Genomic DNA, 21,250 nt, shown 5'->3' with positions numbered 1-21,250 from the left:
GAAGCTCCTCAGGGGATACTTACTGCTCTGTTTTCCACGCTTAATAGAGTGTACTTTAGTACATAAACCAAATTAAAAGCAGCAACTGCACAGTCATATTTAGCCCTGCTTTCATGTGGTTATGATGTAGATTAGAGGCAGGGTTCCAAAGCAACAAAGCATGCTCGATGAGTCATGTGAAACATCCTTTTCACGAAGAGAAAATGAACTTAAAAGAGTTAATGATTCTATCATATTATGACTGTCAACTTGTATAAATGTTAGATACATCTTACTGAATATGAACAAACCCGTGCTGCAAAGACTAAATGGGAGTGAAGTAAATACATTTAAGATTCTTTGAATTTACAAACTCGAGCTCTAGAATATATGCAAAAATCTTCAGTAAACGGTACCTTGAGGTGGTCCTGGTTGATCACGGTGTGCTCTCCCTCATAGGAAATGATGATTTCATTGGTCACAACTTCAGGCTGAGAGAAGTGACCTTGTTTAAATATTTTAATCCTGAACGTGCCTTCTTCTGAATGTCCTTTCGCTTGGACTGTGAAGCTGAAGGAGTCCTTGGAACTCAGACTGTCATAGTTGTGCTCATATGACACAACTCCTTTCTTCAAGTCCTCCTGTGTGAACGCCAAAGCCTCAATACCGCTCACAATGATCCTGCCGTCGCTGGGTGGTGACGTAATCTGGAACTTGATCTCACTGTCATCCCTGATGTCCATGTTGGAGTCAGCACTCAACAAGGTGGTGTTAAGGGTCTTGGTGCTGCCTTGGTCGATGACGACGAGGGTGTTGTTCACCACCCGGAGGTAGGGCTCACCTGCCTGGATCTGAAGCAGCGCAGTGGTCTTGTGGAAGCCGTCTGACACCTGGAGGGAGAAGCGTTCCCGATCTGCTCCATGGTGAATGAATAGGATGTTCTTATCTCGCAAGTCCGCTTGTGTAAATCGGAAAAGGGGCAGGGATGGATCAGACGTTGAGACAATATTTCCCGAGAGGATTCCCTCACGAGCATAGACAATCTGAGTGTCATTGAAACCTGAATCATCATCCTTAAACTGAATGACATCAGTTGTTAGCAGGCGCTGACCGTAGCGGGCTACATTGAAGACCTTATCCACAGTCCTCACAGGAGCATGCTCGTTCTTGGAACTGATCAGTATTTTGAAAATACCACTCACTGTTTCCGGGTTCTCTGAATCTGCAGCCTCTTGATCTCTTGCTGAGAAATGGAACTCGTCACTGCTTGTCTTGGAGCCATCATGCTTGTAAATCAGCCTGCTGAGCTGGAGGTCTTCATTGCTAAATACTCTAATTGCCCCCTCGAATCTAGGCATTCCAGGTGGGGAATCTCTTATTAGCCGCCCATGCTTTGGCACTTGTGTGATATGATAAACAAAATTTGTAGAACTTGGAGACTGCAGCCAAAGGTAGTTTTTGTTCACAGCATTCTCACCACCTTGCAAGACAACCAGCCTCTCAGAGGTCAATACAGGAGCATCTGCACTGGCAAGGATGTTAATTGGGAAGGTGTACAGAGGAGAGTACTGGGCTTCAGCAAAGACTCTGAACTGAAACTGATCAGTACTATCCACGGCTCTTTGAACGCGGGCCATGTAGCTAACAGTGTTGTCCATAATGTCTTTCTGGGTGAACATGTCACCCTCAACTAACTCTTTGTTTGATAAACGGAGACTACCAAGCGTTGGAGGCTGGACAAGGATGTATTTAACAGTTTCTGGATTGGAATTTTTGCCTTTTACTTCAGCCTGAAGCTCTGTAAGTCCTATAGTTTGCTCTTCACCGACCTCCATCTCCAGTGGCACCAGATTAGAAACTTTCACTTGTGCAGGGATAATCTTCACCAAGAAGCTGTTGTTCCAGAGAGAGAACTGTCCCAGGTGAATGTTGAACTGAATCCGTTCCACCACAATGTCATCCTGGTCTCTTGGGTCCTTGCTAAAGTATCTGAGATTCTCGTGATCCAGATCAGACTGAAAGAAAGTTGTAACTTGCTTGTACATCCCATCACTTGTCATCTTGTGTAACTCTCCGTAAATCAGCGGTTGTGTGATGTTATACATAACTTCTCCATTACGAGGATTGGCAATTACGGACAGATTTTGAACACCTATGGATGCATTGCTTCCTTGAGACACAAGAAGGCCGGTGTTGGTGACTATGGTCATATGTGGTTGTGTCACAGAGAAATCAAAATTAGCTGAATAGCTTAGTGACTCTCCATCGGACACTTGCATTGCAATTTTACCAGCACTCCCCCGTCTGTGTACAAAATAAATATGTCCATCTTTCAGCTCTCTGCAAGTGAACTCTGAGATGCTTCTTCCTGGTTGCTGCTCATTCTCAAAGTAGCCAACCTCCATGGAAGGCCCTGAGGTTACGGTTACTACTGCTGCATCACAGCGAGTGGCAGAATCCGAAAAAAAAAGGTTAAGACTACTAGGAGTCAAATGAGTCCGGCCATACTCTGTGATGGTAATTTCCCCTCCACCAAGTTGTGGTATATTGTTGACAGGAATGATATTAACTGGGATTACATACTCCTGACTACTTTTTAAACATTCTGGAAGGTAACTGCTGCTGTGGACAACCACCTCAAGTTGGATTTTATCATCATGTCTTTCATTTCCATCATGCATATATTTAATTTTCTTATTGACAACATCCATAAGAGTGAACTTATTTGTGCGCCTCGTGCTAGTATTTATATCAATCAGGCCATACCAGGGGTCAGTCAGGAGAGTAAAGATGATCTGAGACTGACGCATATCTGCAGCACTGAGGTCAAATGTAGGGCTTAAGTTGTTGATATCAAGAAAAGCTTCTTGACCTTCAGACACAAGCAACTTGGTGACATCAAGAAGTTTTGTTACATTTCTGAATATCTCTGGCATGTCATCTGTTGGGACGCAGTGCTGTTCATTCGAGTCAAAATCATATGTAATGCTTACAGGTGGGGAAGTTGTAGTTGTGTCTATGTCATAATAAGTTGAGTAGTCATAGTCCTCTCCTTCACATTTAACATGAACATCTTTAGTAACCAAAGCATCCTGCAGGCTTCTGTCCTTCTGATTTACTTTGATTTCTCCCAAGCATCCGATGAAGGATTCAGCTGTCATGTCTTCCTCAACATGAACTAAGGACCCGCTCTCACGAAAAACGTCCTTCATTTTCCCCTGGATGCCTCCCAAATACAGGTTCCCAACTAAGTCCAGACTTTGTGATGAGTCAAGAGGAAGGGACGTCGGCTCACTGTCTACATTTAGAACAAAAGAGTCCTGACTGACTTGAACTTTAACTCTATGCCACTGATCATCATTCAGCTTCACCTTGGTATTTTCCAGTGTCCCCACACCACTGCCGAGTTCCAGCATACCTTTAAGATGGCCTTCCACAACTCCAATAGCAATGAAGTCTGACTCTCGGCCAGGGTGGAACGCAAGTAACGCATCATCAATGGTGGTTTTCATTAGGAACTCTAAGGTCCTTGGGGCACCACTAGCCCTGCTCCAGGTGGAGAATGACACAAAGGAATCAGGAGTGCTAAAACTAGTTGTCTCCCCATCCCCAGCCTCAAACTCACTGCTGCAGGATTCCTTCGTGTCGTGGCATTGTTTAAGCAGTGGGCTGAGAAGACTAAAATGATGGGATTCGAAATTGACCTGAGTCATGCAGCCACGGAAGGGGGGAATAGCATTGCTGAGGTAGGGAGCGTCCAGGTTTCCCGTTCCTCCGAGCCAAATTCCCTTGTCAATATTGAGCTCTTCCCCATCGTTGCTCACAGGGACGTATGTTGGGTAGAGATCATCAATTGTCATTGTGAGCTTGCCATCCTGCAGTGTCAGTGCAACTTTGTGATCAAGAAGATTGCTGAGCTGTACTCCTTGAGATGAGGTTAGTGTTACTTCTCCAGATCCCATGTTCATCCGCACCTATGAGAAAACAAGAATATTTTATTTAATTGAAAACGTACACAACATTACAACCTTTCGTAATGGATTGAGGTTAAATGTTTAAGGGGTGTCTTTCCCAAAAGGAGGCAACTGATAACTCTATACAACTAGGGCAATAATAATGTCAAAGAAACTTTCTGTTGACTGCATACATACCAACTAAATTACTCTATACTCATGATCTGCATCTTCTCAGAAAAACTAAGCTTCAATTTTAAATAAACTAAACCTAAGAATAGATCATTTTAACCATCTAAGCAGTACATCACTGGAAAACACATTTTATTTCACCTCACTGAAAATGCAACAGTATTGTCTTTTCTAGGGAAAATTTACAAAAAGCATAAACTCTCTTATAGCTCACTTGATGCTCATTCTACTTTTCATGGCTTCCAAGCAATTAATTACATATGTAAGCTGCCATGGGATAACTAGAGCAGGAATTATGTTTTCAGAGCAACACCGAATGAAATGTGTCACGTGTTTGTCTTGAAGCTGAGAGGATCTTAAAACCACAGTTCAAGCTACACTGTTTAATACTTGATTTAAATTTTGCAGGTCCTAATTTCACATGTGATGGTGAAGGATAAATTAAATCACTGTCAAATCAATCAATCAAATCAATTACTGCTTTGTATTACTCAAACAATGCAGAACACAGTGCTATGTACCCACTATACTGGCTATATGATACTATATTATCAGATTGTTTAGCAATCTGGTTCAAAATCCTATTTGCATTAACCGATCATGTATGTTAGCCCATTCCTATAAGCTATTTTCAATTTGTCTGAGTTGTTGTAGAATAATAAGACCAACAATATCATATGAGCAAATCGACTACAGATCCCTTCACTGGCTTTTTCTGAAAACAGCCCCACAGCCCCACCTGTATTTTGCCGTTCTGGAGCTCAAGGAACAGGTAGTCTTCCATCCCTGCAGCCAGTAACAGCAGCCCGCTGCGCCGACTCGTCTTCATCTGTAGTGACAGCGTGAAGGTGGAGACATCTTGGATGGACTGAAACATACAGTGGCTGTCTCCAAAGTAGGATTCTGTGGAGAGTGAATATAGGTTATAGTGTAAATAAGTAAGACAAAAAGTAAGAAAAAAAACTGGTATAGATGTCAAAGGCAAGCAACTCAGCTGTAATTTTCTTTGCCTCCCTACACGTTTTTCTATTCTTGTATGTTTGAGAGTAAAAGCAAAAATTCTACAAGGAAATGTGGAATAGACTGAATGGGTTTTTCCATTAGCCTAATAGCATAATCACTTTTTGACTTACTGTTACAATATCAATAAAAATAGTAAAAATTGTGTTTTTTCTTGATTTCCAAAAAACATGGTCAAATATGACTTAGGCAATTATGCTATTACAGATTGTGAGCTTCACTCACTGCAATGGTGTAACAGCACACACCTGCAGACTATGCTTCAGTATGGACTCATCCTTTAACTGTGCACTGGCAACTTTGTGAATTGTAATATGGAAGTTTGGAGAAACTAATTAGATGAGCATTTCTCCGCAGCTCTCATTACAGTGCAACATTCCCATGAGCTGATTTCTATATTATCAGGTGTCCTCCAGCTGCTTCTGGCTGAAGAGGAGCTCCTCCGGGCTCAAAGGGATTCTCTCATTGAGACATCAGTCATTACCCCTGCGGAGGTTTTCCGGGCATATAGAGACTTGGGGTGCAGGATTTCCCAGGCTTGCGCTGTCTCATTTTCAATGATATGCAAATTCAGCCACCTGCCTTGGACTGCTAGAGCCCTCGACAAAATGTAAACCAGGCAGGAAGTCAATTATTTCCCAGTGCACAAGCTCTGAAATTAAACTGGACCACCTCCAAGATCCCATTTCTTCAATGTGGGTTTTCCATGGCCTTAGCCAGAAGATATAGAAAGGGGGCTTTCCATTAGTCACCCACTTGACCTCACAGGGGTGAAGGTTCAGGACAGAGACACAGCAACGCGCTGGAGCACAGTGAAGAAGGCAGTGTTCTGATCATGCAATGCAAATGGTTCCGAATATTTTGAAAAGTCAGGCAGACCCAGACGGTGCTGTGTCAAAGTTAGAACATTCCTATGAGATCATGAGAGCCCGAAGCATCCAGTGGCCCGGCGGCTTAATGCCATGAGGCACAAATCTCACAGAATAACTCCTCAAACACAACTGACGCAAACACAACTGAACGTTCACATTCATAGCTATAAATGGAAGGAGTATTTTCTCAAGACCCAAATGTGCATGTTTGTGCGCATGTGCGTGCGTGCGTGCGTGTGTGTGTGTGCCCCATTAAAGGGCGGCCTGCGTCTGTGTCACGTCTACATTAATGCCATACTGTCAACTTTAAACACTGAGGGGAACATTTGTCCTTTAGTTTCTCATCCTGTAAATGAACCCTTCCGTCCCAGATCTACAACAGACATTTTTTCTAATCATTTTGATGTCAGCAGGGATGAAATCAAAGCTTTTATCATCACACCCGTGCTTTCATGACGAGGCGTTTGCGTTTGGTTCCAAGGCTGCTCTGTCATGAACAAAGTCAGTGATGAATGGTCTCAGCGCAGGGCAATGACTCTTGACTGCACACTGCTGAAATGCACAGAAGTACAATTTTGTTGTCGCAGAAGTAAATATCACGGGAAAAGACTTCTTGACATTATCATATGCTGAACTTTGTGTTACATATTGTGTGATTACTAATAAATGGAGATGAAAGGACGCAATGAAACCAAGGCTGGTATTTCAAAATGAAAATGGATCTGAACGTCCAAATATCATTTGTGTCACTGAATGGAATGAAATTATCACAGTTACACATCCTTCCTTTTCACATCATGTTATTTTTCAGGGGATATTGTTGTTAGCTGTTACTGACTGTGCCGGAGGCTATTGTGGTATAGTTCAGAGAGTTTCCGCTAAGGCCAAGGTATTCTAAATGAAAGACTGGTGCTAATTGCACAGCAACCTCCCAGCTGAAACTGAAAAATGGGGGAACAGAATCTTTTCTTACAGGCAATTGCATTAACAAAGAGAATCGCAATGAGCTCCATGGTTCTTAAACCCAAGCTTTTGTTGGATTGTTCACTGAGCATGGGGATAAAAAGCTGAAGGAGAGAGTGATGCCAAGACAATTCTGCCTGGGGATTTTCTGGTTCAAATTCAGCTTGCTGCTGTTGCCTTCAGGAAAGGAGCACAGTTTCTAATGATACACACAAAAGCTTTACTCTCTGCAATGTACCTGGACCTGGAATTCATTAGTTCCCCAGCTAAGCTGTGTAAAGCTCTCTGTAGAATAGGCTTCATGTAGGTAAAGCACATTTCCAACATGCTATCTGTATAAAGGCCCTGCTCTGTGACACTACCTTTGTCTCCGCTCCCTTGCTTAAACCTGGTCTGTGTTCACATTTTCTATTTGGTGTGCGGAGAGAGAGCCGTACCCTCACAGGATGAAAGAAAAGCATAATCTTGAAAGGATTTTGAGAATGGGACGAAGCATCACAAACCTCCCGATTTCTGCCGCAACACAACACTTTATATTATATTCTCTATATTCTCCTGGGGCTGGATGTAGCCGAGGTGATTTCGCTGACGAGGCATCATCATCTGTGAAGAATCATTCTAAACAGTGTCAGCTGGAGCTGTGGAGCTTCTGCCCAACTCAGTATCACACTCAGCTGCGTGGGGAGGTTTAACCACCTAAGACGAGAGTCTCTGATCCCCTTTAACTACCACGCCCATCCTCACACTACTTTATTGTGCGTCAAGCAGAATCCTGGTTTCAGGCCAATGCAGATGGCTATAATTTGATGACTGACTGCACTTGTATTTATAATGCACAGAGGAAACGGAGAGTCTTCCTCTCTTTCGCGCTCGAGTGGATGAATTACACCGTTGTCTTTCTCTTCCCTTCCTTTCCTCCTCCTCTTCTCCATCCTTTTTCGGTCTCAATCTAGCGACACATGTCCGGAAAAGCTATGGGGAAGAGAGACCCGCTGACCACAAATGCAGGAAGATCGGGGACATTCAGTAGTCTCTGTGTCCTGTGACTAGCCCGTGCCGATGAGTCACTTCACATTTTAAGTGGGTGTGAAGATGTGCCAGACACACGAGGAAGCTGAATTTTGCAGCACTGATTGGATTGGTCGCTAAAGAAACTTCTTAAAAGCCCATGTGAAGTCGAGATCGGTTATGTCAGCTGAAACAGACTGGCGCTATGATTTTATATATATAAAAAAAAGACCATTCACTTTTCTTTGAAATAATATATTTTTGCTTGTTAAAAATGCTTTGCAGAAACCTAGTGTGTGTTTCTCTTCTGCAAGTCCTGCCATGGTAACACTTCCTGGAATCCAAACAAACCACCTCCTCCTCTAACCTGTGGTTAAACCACGGTTAGCTTGACTATAAATAGAGGTTTTGTTGGTCACTTCTTTCCTTTGCTTTGCTGTGCCTACTACAACAGGGCATAATAGCTTCAGGATATAATTATATGATGGATAGGGTGTTGCTAACCATAGATAGAATTGGGGCACTTTTAACTGTGTGATGGCATTTACCATATGGCAACACGGTCATTATCATGATGAGCAATTACATCTCTCACACGGGTCAGTGGCACTCGTGCTTGTGATAAACATTAATTTTCCAATTATTTTTTGCAGTTAGCAACTCTCTGGGCAGTTGAAATACAGATTAAAATGTAGGAGTGTGAGAATATACACCATAAATCAGTGAATTAGTTGTAGAAAATTCATCAATGGTGAATTTGCGGCTTTTCCCTGTTAAATGTCTGTTGAGAATAGTCAGTTGGAACTTTTTAGTCAAATCAATAATCCGGGTAAAAGTAAGTATTTGTACAAAGTACAAATCACACACACAATAGTTCATTGGAGTTTCCAGCTTTTGTCCACATATGGAAGTACAAAATGTTACCACTGAATGTATTTACAAAACATGTTTTTTTACATGTTTCAGCCATCCAAGGATGGCTAGTTTGTGAGGCAATAAGTATTTAAGTTGATCTGACCAAAAGCCACAATCTTTCTCACACTAATATGGGGTTTGGGATTTGTACGCCCACCATCCACCCCAACCACCTCACTCTCACTGGAGTGCTTTGCAAACCCCTACAAAATGCTGCCTGCTAAACAAAATCAATGCAGCAATTATGCAAGTGGTGAAATAAATTTAAAATATATATTGTTAAAAGAGGCGCCAGAGCATTTTACAGTCAATGGCTTCCATATGTACGGGTATCAATCAAACATTCATTGATTAGTGTTGAAAATCCTTGAAGTGATTAACATTTTCCACCGAAACATAGCTGCGATGCACATGACAGTATACCCAGCTGATAATATGTCCAAACTAATGAGGCCAAACTAAACCCTCTTAAAAGAAGCTGATCATGCTGGCAGCATGTTTACAGACCTGACTGAATACAGCTGTCTCTGAGAGAACATTCCTAACTCCAGCGCTGTTAAACAGCAGAGAGCACAACCACAACTCTACATACCTTGACAGTGTTGCTTTATTGGGACTCCTTCCTTCCCTGCCGACTTTTCAAAAGTCGCCAGGGACACACTTTTACAAGCTTTATGGAGCCATTTCTCAGACCCAACTATATTAGTGTGAAAGCAAGCTGCATAATTTGAACCCCCCTTTCAAATCCCCATCTACCTCTGCATCCCTCTGAGACACTCCAATGCTGGCCAGATTGAAGAGGTACAATACGGGTAAAAAGAAAAAGCGGGCTAGTGGAGCCACAGTGGGAGGCCTCATGCCTGGCTGTAACTACAACCTTTCAGTCTCTCTCTTTCTCCCTCTCTCAGTAAAACTCACACATACACAACAGACAAGAGGTGGCAGCGGCAGCGAAAAAATTATGACCTTTCTCCATGAAAGAAGAATGGCAGTGTAATGTAATTTTAGCTTAGGAAAATGGACCTGTGAGAAAAGGGAGGGGAAAGCGTGGAAAGGCGGACGTGAAAGGCTCAGTGTTGTCTGGGTTTGTGCTGCTAATGTGAGAGGTCTGAAAGGCTTAGTTTCTCTACAAAATGAAAAGCAAGTGTACTTTCTTTGGAGGGATATAAAAATGGACTTGGTTTTTTGAAGACTAATGATTTAGCAGGGGGGAATCTATCTGCTACCATTCTCCTCCTTCATCAGTGGATTTAGATTAGATTGATCAGAGGAAACCAGGAGACTTCAGATGCCCATATGAGACCGTCTCAAGACTCCAAAATACCCAGTGCAGCCAATCCCAGGAAAAAGAAAGGCGTCTAAACTCCATAAAGCTGCCACGAACTCTTCTTCGCGGTCCGTGTGCTCTCTCGCATGGCTGCCAGCGCAAATATTTCCAGCAAACATTGGCTGCGTTTCAGTTTCATGTTAAGTTGAAGCTTTAAGCTATATTTCACGGCGAGGGCAAACAAAGGAATACTGTCCTAGTTCAAAAGTACACAACTGCGTTTATACCATGGGACATGGGCCACAATGGGAACATCTTCCCCTGAAGTGAATTTTCCAGCCCAAGAGGCCGTTTGATGAATTCTCAGTTTGTTTGCTCATCAAGCTCAACTAAAGGACTTGTTGGTCATAATGACTCTGGACTGATGATCTCACTCACCTCACGACATTGTAAGACAAACACGGCCGTGAACAGAAGCATTGTAATGACCCAGGGCTCTGCTGTTGGTTTACGAGCGGCTAACACAAAGCGCGCCTCTGTCAGTCCGGCCGAGCTACGGAAGCCATCAACCGCCGGGGTCCCAGTGGGTGGGTTCTGTTAAAATAATCCCCTCTGTGACATCAGAGGAGTCACCCCCCTAATTTCAAACCATATCCCTCTCTTACACACACGCACACACTTTCTTTTTCCAAATACTCACGCATGGCAAGAAACAGTCTAACAAGTGATTGTTTGTACATGTAGCTGTGACTTTCTCTGTTTTCCCTCAACGAGAGCAGCTCATGGTGCTCACAGAGTCGGCCTGAAGGACGTTTTAACACCCCCAGTAATGAATTCAAGTGTGACATCTCACCATGTGAAAAGTGGCTGGAACAGGATGCGAGGGATGAGGACAGGAAGGAGTAGAGTCGAATCGCGAAGGAGCACGGCGTATTGACTGTTAAACTTAAACAGCCATGCATTTCTCCATCCAGCAAAGCCTTGTCTTAACCTTTCAGATATAATTAAAGGTCGATGGAGGTATTTTCATTACCCTGCGTTTGATTCAAAAAGAGAAGGTGAAAGAACAAACCGAGCACGCAGGGTGTAACGCATGGATGGCTGTAGCGGCTGTGGCGTTGTTTCAGAGGGCTGATGGTCCAGAGAGTAATAGCAGCAGCAAATTAGCGAGCGGTTAAGTACAGCCACTTAAGTTTCTAGCATTTACAATGTCAACACGAAATGGGAGCGCAAAGAGGGTCTGTGTCCTGTTGCTACATGCTGATTAGTGTGGATAATTAAACGAAATTATTTTAATGTGGGTTATTTTAGGCCACCAGTGTGAAGTGTGATGCCACACTTTACCACACTCTGTTAAAGCCGGCATTTAATTAATGGACATAATTACCTCCTCGTTTGGCTATGATGCAGGTTAGTTCCAGGGGTTTTTCATATTACCATGATATGTGTGATTGCTCAAAGTTCTTTAGCATCAGAAGTTTTCCGAGTGCTCGGTGAAAAGAAAAAAAAACATCATAAATTACGTTTGCAAATGAGCCGATGATTAAATGAGCGACCAACTGAAACGTGCTGCCAGGAGGTTTGATGTGGCTAATGGTGTGTTCAGACAACAGGTGACAAAACAGCCCGCCACGGTCGGCGGAAACTGGCGATATGGAGGATGGAGGGCATGAGTAACCGGCGTCCCACCCTTGCCGCTAAGTGATAGGCGTGGTGAGCCACAAAGCCGAGCTGAGCTGGCATCAGCTTCCTTCAGCGCCCCGGTGACGTGGTGAAGCTTGAGCCATCATACGAGTTTGTTTTACCAGTTCCACCTCATTGGTCCATCCCCCAAAAATACTCCCCCCATTGCCCAGGTCATATTGTTATCTCGACCCTTTCATCTTTTCTGTTTTCTTTTTTTTTTACTGCAGCATGAACAAAATGACTGCAAAAGACTGTTTATCTGCTTTACGTTTTAAGCCTCCTGAGCCTCTCTGGAAGTAATACATTCATCAGACGAGCAATGACTGAATGCAGAGGTGGTTTATTGAGCTGTTTTGGCAAAGTTCAAAACTTTCTCGACACCCCTTTTTTCATAATTTGTCTTTGCAATTTATTGTAACTAAATGTAAGTAAATTACAGTCCTGTCTTTAAAAAAAACAAACAAAAAACAAATAATAAATACAGTGCTTTCATTCTAGATCCATGCTGCACTCTCTCATCGATTTGAATGAGAAAGTATCTCCAAACTTTCGACTGGTAGTGTAGATGAAATCACTCTCATGTCAGCTCTCAGGCAAAAGGCAGAAACAAGAAGAATAAGCTAGCTCTGCCCAGGTTAAACACACGCCTATAAACGCATCTAAGGCTCGTTATTCCACAAACAGACACATAAATGCAACAGGTTGGGGTTCTACTGGGACTTACAGGCCTTGACTGTTTCTTTGTGAGCAGCAGCCGAGCAGGCTAAGTTAAAAACCTCCAGGCTGCAGCTCCGTACTTAGCAGACATGAGGGTGGTATTGATCATCTAGTCTGAGTCTCGGCAAGAATTCAAAATGTTGTACTTCCTTATTAAGGGCACTGAAGACAGCATAGTGGTGAAACGACAGGCATTCAGTTGAGTGCTACTCTCTGAGTGCGCCGGCTTTGACATTCAGGCGGCTATGATGAAGTCTGTGTCCCTGTGACTCAAACACCCCCTCTCTTCAATCCCCGGTGCTTCACGTCATGTCAGCAAACTGCTCTCTTGAGATTTTTTGTCACGCAGTTACGCTGCGGGTCATCATGTCTCCATTATATGTACAATCGGCACGTTGTTTCACACTACCAAGAGCATCTGAGGCATTGTTGGTGCTCTCACAGCTTAAGTATGAATGAGCTGAGAGTCCTCGACAGCTCTTTGGTCTGGTCTCATAGTTTCCGCGCTCACAGTTTTGGTATTCGAGTATCGAAAATGCACGTCTGCATGTTTGCTCTCATCCCGACTCCGTCTGGGTCTGACTCATTCATAGTTAACAGCCATTGCTGACATGATATCAATAGCTCCATTCAGGCCTCGCTCAGAGCACCGTCGCAACTGCAGTTATGAGTACGAGTGCACGCATCACTCACTCCACCGCTAATTATCAGAGTGACATTGGCTTCTCAGTGGGCTGGAACACACTTTGCTGAGCCGCGGTTCGCTGCTGTAAATCATTCCACTTAAGCGTCAGCAGAAGGGAAAAGATTTAGGACCTGGACCCCAAGAAAACTCGCTCAGCTGGGGGTCCGGCGCAGGAGAGTGCTCGAGAGATGGGGTTTAAGTCGGGCCAGGGCTGCTGTAGCAGTTCCAAATATTTCCCAGACAGATCTCATAAATTAACAAGCTTTCTCTTTTTCTTCCCTTGTCTTCTTCCACTTAGGTCATTTTTTTTTCTGATCTGTTACAAAAACAGAACAGTGCCTGGGAATTTTTGGTGGCCTGAGATTTATTTGAGATTTTTTGATACAAGTACTAATGTAAACTTACGTCATTCACGGCCCTCTGTTCAATAAACATCGGTAATTCTCCATGAAATGTCCATGAATTTCCTTGCTTTGAGTCAGGAGCAGAGTATATCTATGTATTGAGGCAGTTGTGGTTTAAGATGGGACACTGTATATGAGCTTAATTTAACTTTGCATAAAAGCCGATGCAGTAAATACATAATAATATCCTACTATACTTTTTCCCAGTAAGGCATGCAAACCTGAATCAAAGACTGTCAGCTCAAATAATAAATAAACGAGAACATGATGTGTTTTTGTGTCCGTTTCCAATTTCAGCAGCAATTCTTCTTTTTAAATGAACATGATGATCCAAACAAAAACAAATGTAGTGCCGTGTCTCGTCTTCCCCTCCTCACACTGATGTACTGTCTGCAGGAGACTCGGCCACATCAGTGTCAAGCTTCACGGCCACACACTTTCCATGACTAAATCCGATAGTGGGGCCTTTCTACTTAAATGAGGCCCCGTGTCTCGCCTTGCTCCAAGGAGGGAAACTGTGATACAGAAGCTGCAGTGAAGGGGCCTCTCAAAACCCATATCCGGCTTTAACCTGGGCCTGCAAAGTCAGTGTGTGTTTGAGATCAGAGCGTCACATTAGCCCCATAATGAGAACCAGCTGAAGGCACACACCACCAGACTGACCCCTTTCCAGCTCAGACTGCCCTCCCACCCCCCGCGCTCCAACCCCCTCCCCACCACCATCTCATCCAGATAAATGCTTTATCCAGATGCCTTCTCTCCAAACCCTCCATCAACCGGCGTTACTCTAAACCGTTCCAGCACACACACCCAAAGACAGACATACACGGTGCAAACATAAACACCCGCACTCGCTCATGCTCTTATTAGTGGCCACGGACTCACTCCCTCTCTCTCCCCCCTTAAGTGTATCCCGACCTGACGGCCATTCATCCCGCTCCTGCCGGCTGAGTCAGCCCACCGCCACACAACTGTTTTCCACCAGGCTACCGTTGAGGAGGCCCGCCCTGCTCCACCCAGCCCCATCCAGCCACTTTTCTCCCTTTTTTCTTTTTTCACCAGCTCTCCTTCAAAGAAACGTCAGGAACGCTCCCCGGCGCCCCCCCTCCCTCCGTCTTTTCCCATCGCTCTCTGCCGCTCCCGCTCCTCTTTTGCCCGCCACTCTCAGTCCAAAATAAACAGCGTTCAACATGGAAAGCCCGGGAAACAGCGTAAACAGCACTCCAATGTTCCAGCCCCAACTCGCACATCCACTTCATTTTTCCAGAATTTCGCGTGGTTCGGTTTCATTAGCGGAGCGCTGATTTGAAGATGGATGGCACTGGTTTCAGTGGAAATTGTTAGTAGTAGGTAGTAGAGAGAGGGAGAATCCTCGTGGGTTTTGAACATGAAACATTCCTCTCTTCCACCGGCTAATGTGTTCCTCGGCAGATTTTTGTCATTACAACGGGATTTAGTGTTTCGTGACATTTCATGATGTCTGGTTGTGTTTGAGAAAGCTTGGATTGTTTCATGGTCAAAAGAGTAACGATTATGAGGCTAGAGTGGAAATTATAACAAAGGATAACACGCTTTGTCCAACTGCCCTGAAATCAAACTGGTAATCTTCAGTTTTTCAATAAAAACAAATAACCACGCCATCATCGCCTACATAAAGAAGACCGATACGGCTCCGACACAGAATACAGATTAAAAGTAAACAGTGGTTTTTGTTTGACCTAAACATTCATACCACAACTGTGGTAATGGTCTAAACATGTGGTGACAAAATTGCTCCTGGAGGAAACAGACTCTGCGTCTCTGCCGGATCATTCAGTGACACTCCATACACCACAGCGGGGCCCCTGGGGGACGTCACGGCAACACTCGCGCTCTAAAACACTGGCCGCCGCTTAACGTCCGTAACTCACGTCCGTTTGTCGTCTTGTGTGCGGATGTAGCAACAGCAGAGGTTTATGGCAGCGCTCTGCGATGCGGCGACATTTATCTTGCTGGCACACATGAAAAATGAAAAGCTGTTCTCACGGGCTTTCGAAACAAACCCCCCCAACAGATTCAGCACAAGCTCACAAAACTATCTGTGCCTACTGGTCTAAAACATAAATAAAACACAAAATTCCACCAATATGGCTGCCATTTCCTCAACTGACAGCACTTTATACACTTACACCCACAATGCAGGATCCTGCATCCTCAGCAAAATGATCTTATTTGAGGCTTAGAGCTACTATTTTACAGGGCTCTTGTTCCTAAAAGGGTCCTTATAAATAAGAAATATGATTTGTTGGTGTACACTAGACGAGACATAACAAATCAAAAGGAGGGTCAGTCACATAGACAGAGTTTAGTTGTGTTTTGGCAAGCAGCAAAAATGACTTGGTTACGGTTTAGACATGGTTAAGAGGTGCCAAAGTTCAGTGCTGAGGCAAAACCCATTCTCTGTGTTTATGTTGAAATATCCACCGAAAACCCACTATTGTGGTTGTGTAAAAAGTGACTTCAAGCTCTGCTTCTGACAGAGAACAACTGTTAGTGCATGATCCCAAGAGGTCGCTTGTGGTGAGAACGCAATCTGAGGTCATCCCGAGCATTTGAACAAACACCCAATGCTGTCTTGTTTCTTTTGGGGACAGACTCATTTGCTTGAAGTGAAAATCCTAACTTGTGACAACGCTCATGAGTCAAAACTGACGCCACAGTAGCACGAGTTCATGCTCCCCACGGCTTTGTAAACCTCAGGGATGCCTCGGAGACAAAAGGCACAACAAAAAGCCTAAAATTAAGAAAGAGTAACTCTACAGAGAGAAAGGATTTGAAGAAAAATAGACGTGCCTCTGGTGTCTGCAGAAATACAAAGAGTGAACATAGAGAGATTGAGAGGCCCTCTTCTTCTTTTTTCCTGTTCCTGCAAATTGGCACACAGAGCTTCAGCAGATTGACAGAGGTCCTTATTACGTACAATTTGCATTTAGATGATAACAAGAGCAGGGAGTTTGAGTGGAGTGTTGTTCCAACAACTTCTCCGTGGATCCAACAGATGTAATTACGACTAATGCACATCATTGCCTCTGACTGATTACAGTGTTATTTCTTCATTTCATCCGAGAGGAGTTGCTCATAATCCTCCTTTGTGGAACCGGCAAACTTGCATGGCTGATTGAGCTAAACGCTCATCGCTATGTTTGAAACGACCAACGACAGAGAACATAAACTCCCCTTCTTTACCACCCACCTCTAGGATGACAGCAGATCGGGGCAGCCATTGTTGGAGGTTGCCTGCTTCTGAACTCCACAACCTGATCTATGGGGATGTGTGTCCTGAAAGTGAAGCTATTGTACCACAGTCAAAAATCTGTCTGAATTTCCAGAACACAGGATAGAAAGGCTTCCTCTCTGTGACAGCTGAATGTAGCCTCAGGTACATTCAGAAGCCACGGAGCACATATCCATGATTTTAAAACTGTTGAACAGTTGGGCTCTGTTGGATATAATGTGCAGTGGGGGAGAAGTGAGGACAGATTTTGGATGTCAACAGATCACGAAAGCGTTGATCAATCAGTAGACTGCTGATGATCAGTGAGAAAGTTCTTATTTCTACACTCAAAAGTCCTTTTCATCTCTTGCACTGAGAATAATCAGCGGCTGACAGTTGAAGCTCTTCAAAGACATCAGTGGACGTGAACCCTCTTGGTTTGAGTGATCAGTGAAGAGAAAGTTTTGGGAAATATCTTCAGGCTTTGAACACCAAGCTGCTTATATCATTTATCTCTGAATCAAGTAGGTATCACAATTAATTGCTTTGTCTGGGGAAAATCTTGGTTATACTTCCAATATGTAGTCATTGACCTGTTCAATTGTTTGTTAACACAAATAACTAATGAGCCAATCACATGGCTGCAATTCAATGCATTTAGGCATGTAGAGGTGATCAAGACAATTTGCTGAAGTTCAGACCGAGCATCATAATGGAGAAGAAAGGGGATTTAAGTGACTATGAATGTGGTATGGTTGTTGGTACCAGAAGGGCTGGTCTGAGTATTTCACAAACTGCTGATTTACTGGGATTTTCACACGCAACCATCTCTAGGGTTTACAAAGAATGGTCCGAATAAGGAAAAAATATCCAATGAGTGGCAGGTGTGTGGACAATAATGCCTTGTTGACGTGAGAGGTCAGAGGAGAATGGGCAGACTGGTTGGAGATGCAACAATAACTCAAATAACCACTTGTTATAACCAAGGAATGTAGAATACCATCTCTGAATGCACAATACATGGAACCTTGAGGAAGATGAGCTACAGCAGCAGAAGACCACACCTGGTGCCACTCCTGTCAGCTAAGAACAGGAAACTGAGACTACAGTTCATACAGGCTCAACAAAACGGGACAATATAAGATTGGAAAAAATGTTGCTTGGTCTGACGAGTCTCGATTTCAGCTGCGAGATTTGCATGACAGGGTCAGAATTCGGTGTAAACAACATGAAAGCATGGATCCATGTGTGGCCGACAAATCTGCAAAATCTATGTGATGCTGTCATGTCAATATGGACCAAAAACTCTGAGGAATGTTTCCAACACCTTGTTGAAAGTATGCCACCAAGAATTAAGGCAGTTCTAAAGGCAAAAGGGGGTCCAACCTTTTACTAGCAAGGTGGACCTAATAAAGTGGCCGGTGAGTGAACTTTAGGTTATCAGTTATTTTTCTAACGAACTAATAGAACAGTTGACTTGTTGCAATAGTCATTTTTGCTCCAAGGCTCGTCGCTCTACTGCTCGAGCCTGTCGGACACACTCACTTGTGTACAGTGATGCAGACTTGAGTATGTTGTTGGCATTTAGCTGCTCATCCAATAGGATGTCGGTGGCTCTTGAAGCCTCGGGGAAGCTGTCGTGAGAACTACTAATAAAGATGGATTATCTTACTTAAAAATGATGAGGCATTTACATTTTACTGTCCAGTATAATAGATTTAGAGTTAGGATTATGTTTCAGTCTTTTGGATTGACAATTAGCAAAAAGAAAAAGGATTTGAAAAGCTTCTAGTTCCTGAGTTTCCACCAAATGCTTTCAATACTAGGTACTGTTGTATTGCTCAGTCTTGTCTCCATTATCTAATAAACAGTATATTGATAGACACATTCATTGAACACATTCAACGATCGATTAGGATTCTGATCTGTGTTTCAGAGCACTTTATCAAGCAACGTGTACTCTGTGTGCTGATCTACATCTGGTGCATCTTGTGGTTTATTCATCATCAGGTAGACAAACCTTTAATCCTGCCAGAGGATAATTACATGTACTGATGAGCATGGCACACACGGAGGCGGGGACGTGAGTAATTTGATGTCATAAGACATGCCTGGGCACAGATGGTGCGCACAGATTTTGTACATGGTACCCACATCGCCATACATAGTTTTACATACAATGCTGACAGCTCCTCCATTATATTTAGATTTATGAGCACGGCCGTTCGGCTCATCGAGGCACTGGAAGACTTGTTCGCAGTTTGGGTGGTGGGTATTGACAAGGCTGTCAGACTTTGATGAATCCAAGGGATGGAAGAGCGCATTGTTCGAAACGGTGTCAATGAGAGCAAGAAGAGAGAGGGAAAGATCATCAACAGGGCCGACTGAACAAAGAGGAAAGTGAGGAATGTATTTTTTATCCGGTGCTGGAGGCGAAAGCTCCATTGAGACAGAGGCGCTGTCTTGACTGAAGACTAAAACAAAGCCCATGACCAAAATCAATGCTCGCCTTCATAAAAGCCGAAAACAGAATATAACCGGATAGAGGCAAGTGCTGTTATCTTTGACGTGCTGGAGAGAGAAATAAACACAACACCCCAGGGATTTATAAATCCATCTACAGAGCTGGTGACTTCAGCTATTGATTGTATGAAAGGTTTTACTTGTTAAATTTGACTCTGTAATGCAAGTCTGTCCAGTGTTGTTTCCAAACACAAATATAGATTCAGTTTTTAATACGGCCGTAGCTGCAGAAACAGTACTATTAAGATTGGCAAGCGGAGATTTTGTTTCTTAAACCGTTAAACGAAATCAAATGAAAAACCTTAATGAAATTATACCAATAAATCGAGCAGTAAGAAAAGTTAGTTTTAGCAAACTGAGAAATATCATCAACTATTCAGCTTGTTAGTTTGTTCTATACACACAAAGTCATAAAACACAGAATATTAGCATCGAGCACACTGAGAGCAAATTGTGTGTCTTGCTCCAAATATGTAAATTTCATTAAAGTGTCTAACTTTCTCCTGCTCCCTGTGGATGAGTGTCATGATAGTGTTATTGCAGCTAATAGCTCCTCATGGAGCAAATGCTCCGTCCTTCACCTTCGTTCTTCTGCATTTTTCCTTCTAATGTCTTATGAACATGTGTGCAACATGCTGTTATTTGGCAGTAACCAGTTATTCCACCACATGTCTCACATGTTTAATGCTCTCTGGATCAATTATACGCACTGGATCACCTTTAGGGGTCCAAAGTAGACTATAAATTTCTGATTTCACATTCCTACTGTTGAATGTTGACCCGCAGCTATAAATTGTAGCAATGTAGCAATTGCTTTAAAGATAAGATGTATATTTGATATATTCGATCAGTAAGCTGCTCACAGTATTCACTGACCAGTCCGTGACTTTCAGCAGCTACACTTCAAAGATGCCATGTTCAGCTGAACTTCTCCTGGATAGACTGTTCCAACTCACCTTTCAACGATAACAGAAGGTGTCAGTTTCAAGTTTCATGCCTGCAGGTAGATGTGAATGTGACACATGCTTCGTTAGGTGGACGTCAGAATGAGTGAGGATGGCTGAGGTGCTGGATTTACTGACTCAGCTGATCAGAAAAAAAGTTGATAGTTGTAAAGTTATGTTCTTCCATGTATACGTTAGGACTATAAAATGCTAGATATTTGGTTGATTAGTAAACTTTTAACAAGTCACATGTAATTTCTGCCACAATTGGCAATAACAAAAGACACATTGTGAGGATGTGAAGTGGAATAGGATCATGGGAGTTATTGTCTTCACCGTTGTTGCTAATGAAAATGTGTCCGACATGACGCGAGCAATAAAACCCTCACAGATGGGGTAACATTCAAAAGTTTTATTTATATTATGACTAATGTTTGTGTGACGTAAGCTAGGCGGGAAGGCATTTGAGTACCACCATCACTGGAAACATTGTTCTGTTGTACTTTTTTGTATACTTAAAAGTGACTACACAGTTTAAAGTTATGTTTAAGCAACTGACCAGATGTGGTGTATATCTGAGACGTCTTTGGTTTGTCTGAACAGTGAAGCTAGCTACCAAGCTTACTTAGCTTAAATACCACAGTTTACCCACTACAGTACAGAGGAACACAGGTAGGGACGGTAGTACATGTTATGCACTGTAAATTTAATATAGTGAAATAGCCTCAAGTAACATTGGCTAATGTAATCTTAATTGCTAACTTAGTATTAGATGAGGTGAAGATGAAGTCAGTCATGAGTCAGCCAATGCTTTTATGCGTGGTCAAAACTTTATGAACGCTTTGAACATTGTTTTTAGTGTTATATAT

General features: G+C 43.1%; 1 protein-coding gene across 1 annotated transcript in view; it reads right to left on the bottom strand.

Moving 5' to 3' along the window:
- cspg4 (chondroitin sulfate proteoglycan 4) overlaps nt 1–21,250 on the bottom strand; it is a 63,137-nt gene that overhangs the window by 22,290 nt on the left and 19,597 nt on the right. Inside the window, exons 2-3 of the mRNA XM_047596580.1 lie at nt 4,864–5,027; nt 396–3,953 (exon numbers count right to left, since the gene is read on the bottom strand). Coding sequence (XP_047452536.1) covers nt 396–3,953; nt 4,864–5,027 — 3,722 coding nt within the window. The remainder of the gene's footprint in view (nt 1–395; nt 3,954–4,863; nt 5,028–21,250) is intronic.

This window comes from Mugil cephalus, chromosome 10 (assembly GCF_022458985.1).
Source record: "Mugil cephalus isolate CIBA_MC_2020 chromosome 10, CIBA_Mcephalus_1.1, whole genome shotgun sequence".
Lineage (NCBI taxonomy): Eukaryota > Metazoa > Chordata > Actinopteri > Mugiliformes > Mugilidae > Mugil > Mugil cephalus.
Note: the sequence above shows the minus strand (reverse complement) of the source record. Positions and strands in the feature narration are given on the sequence as shown.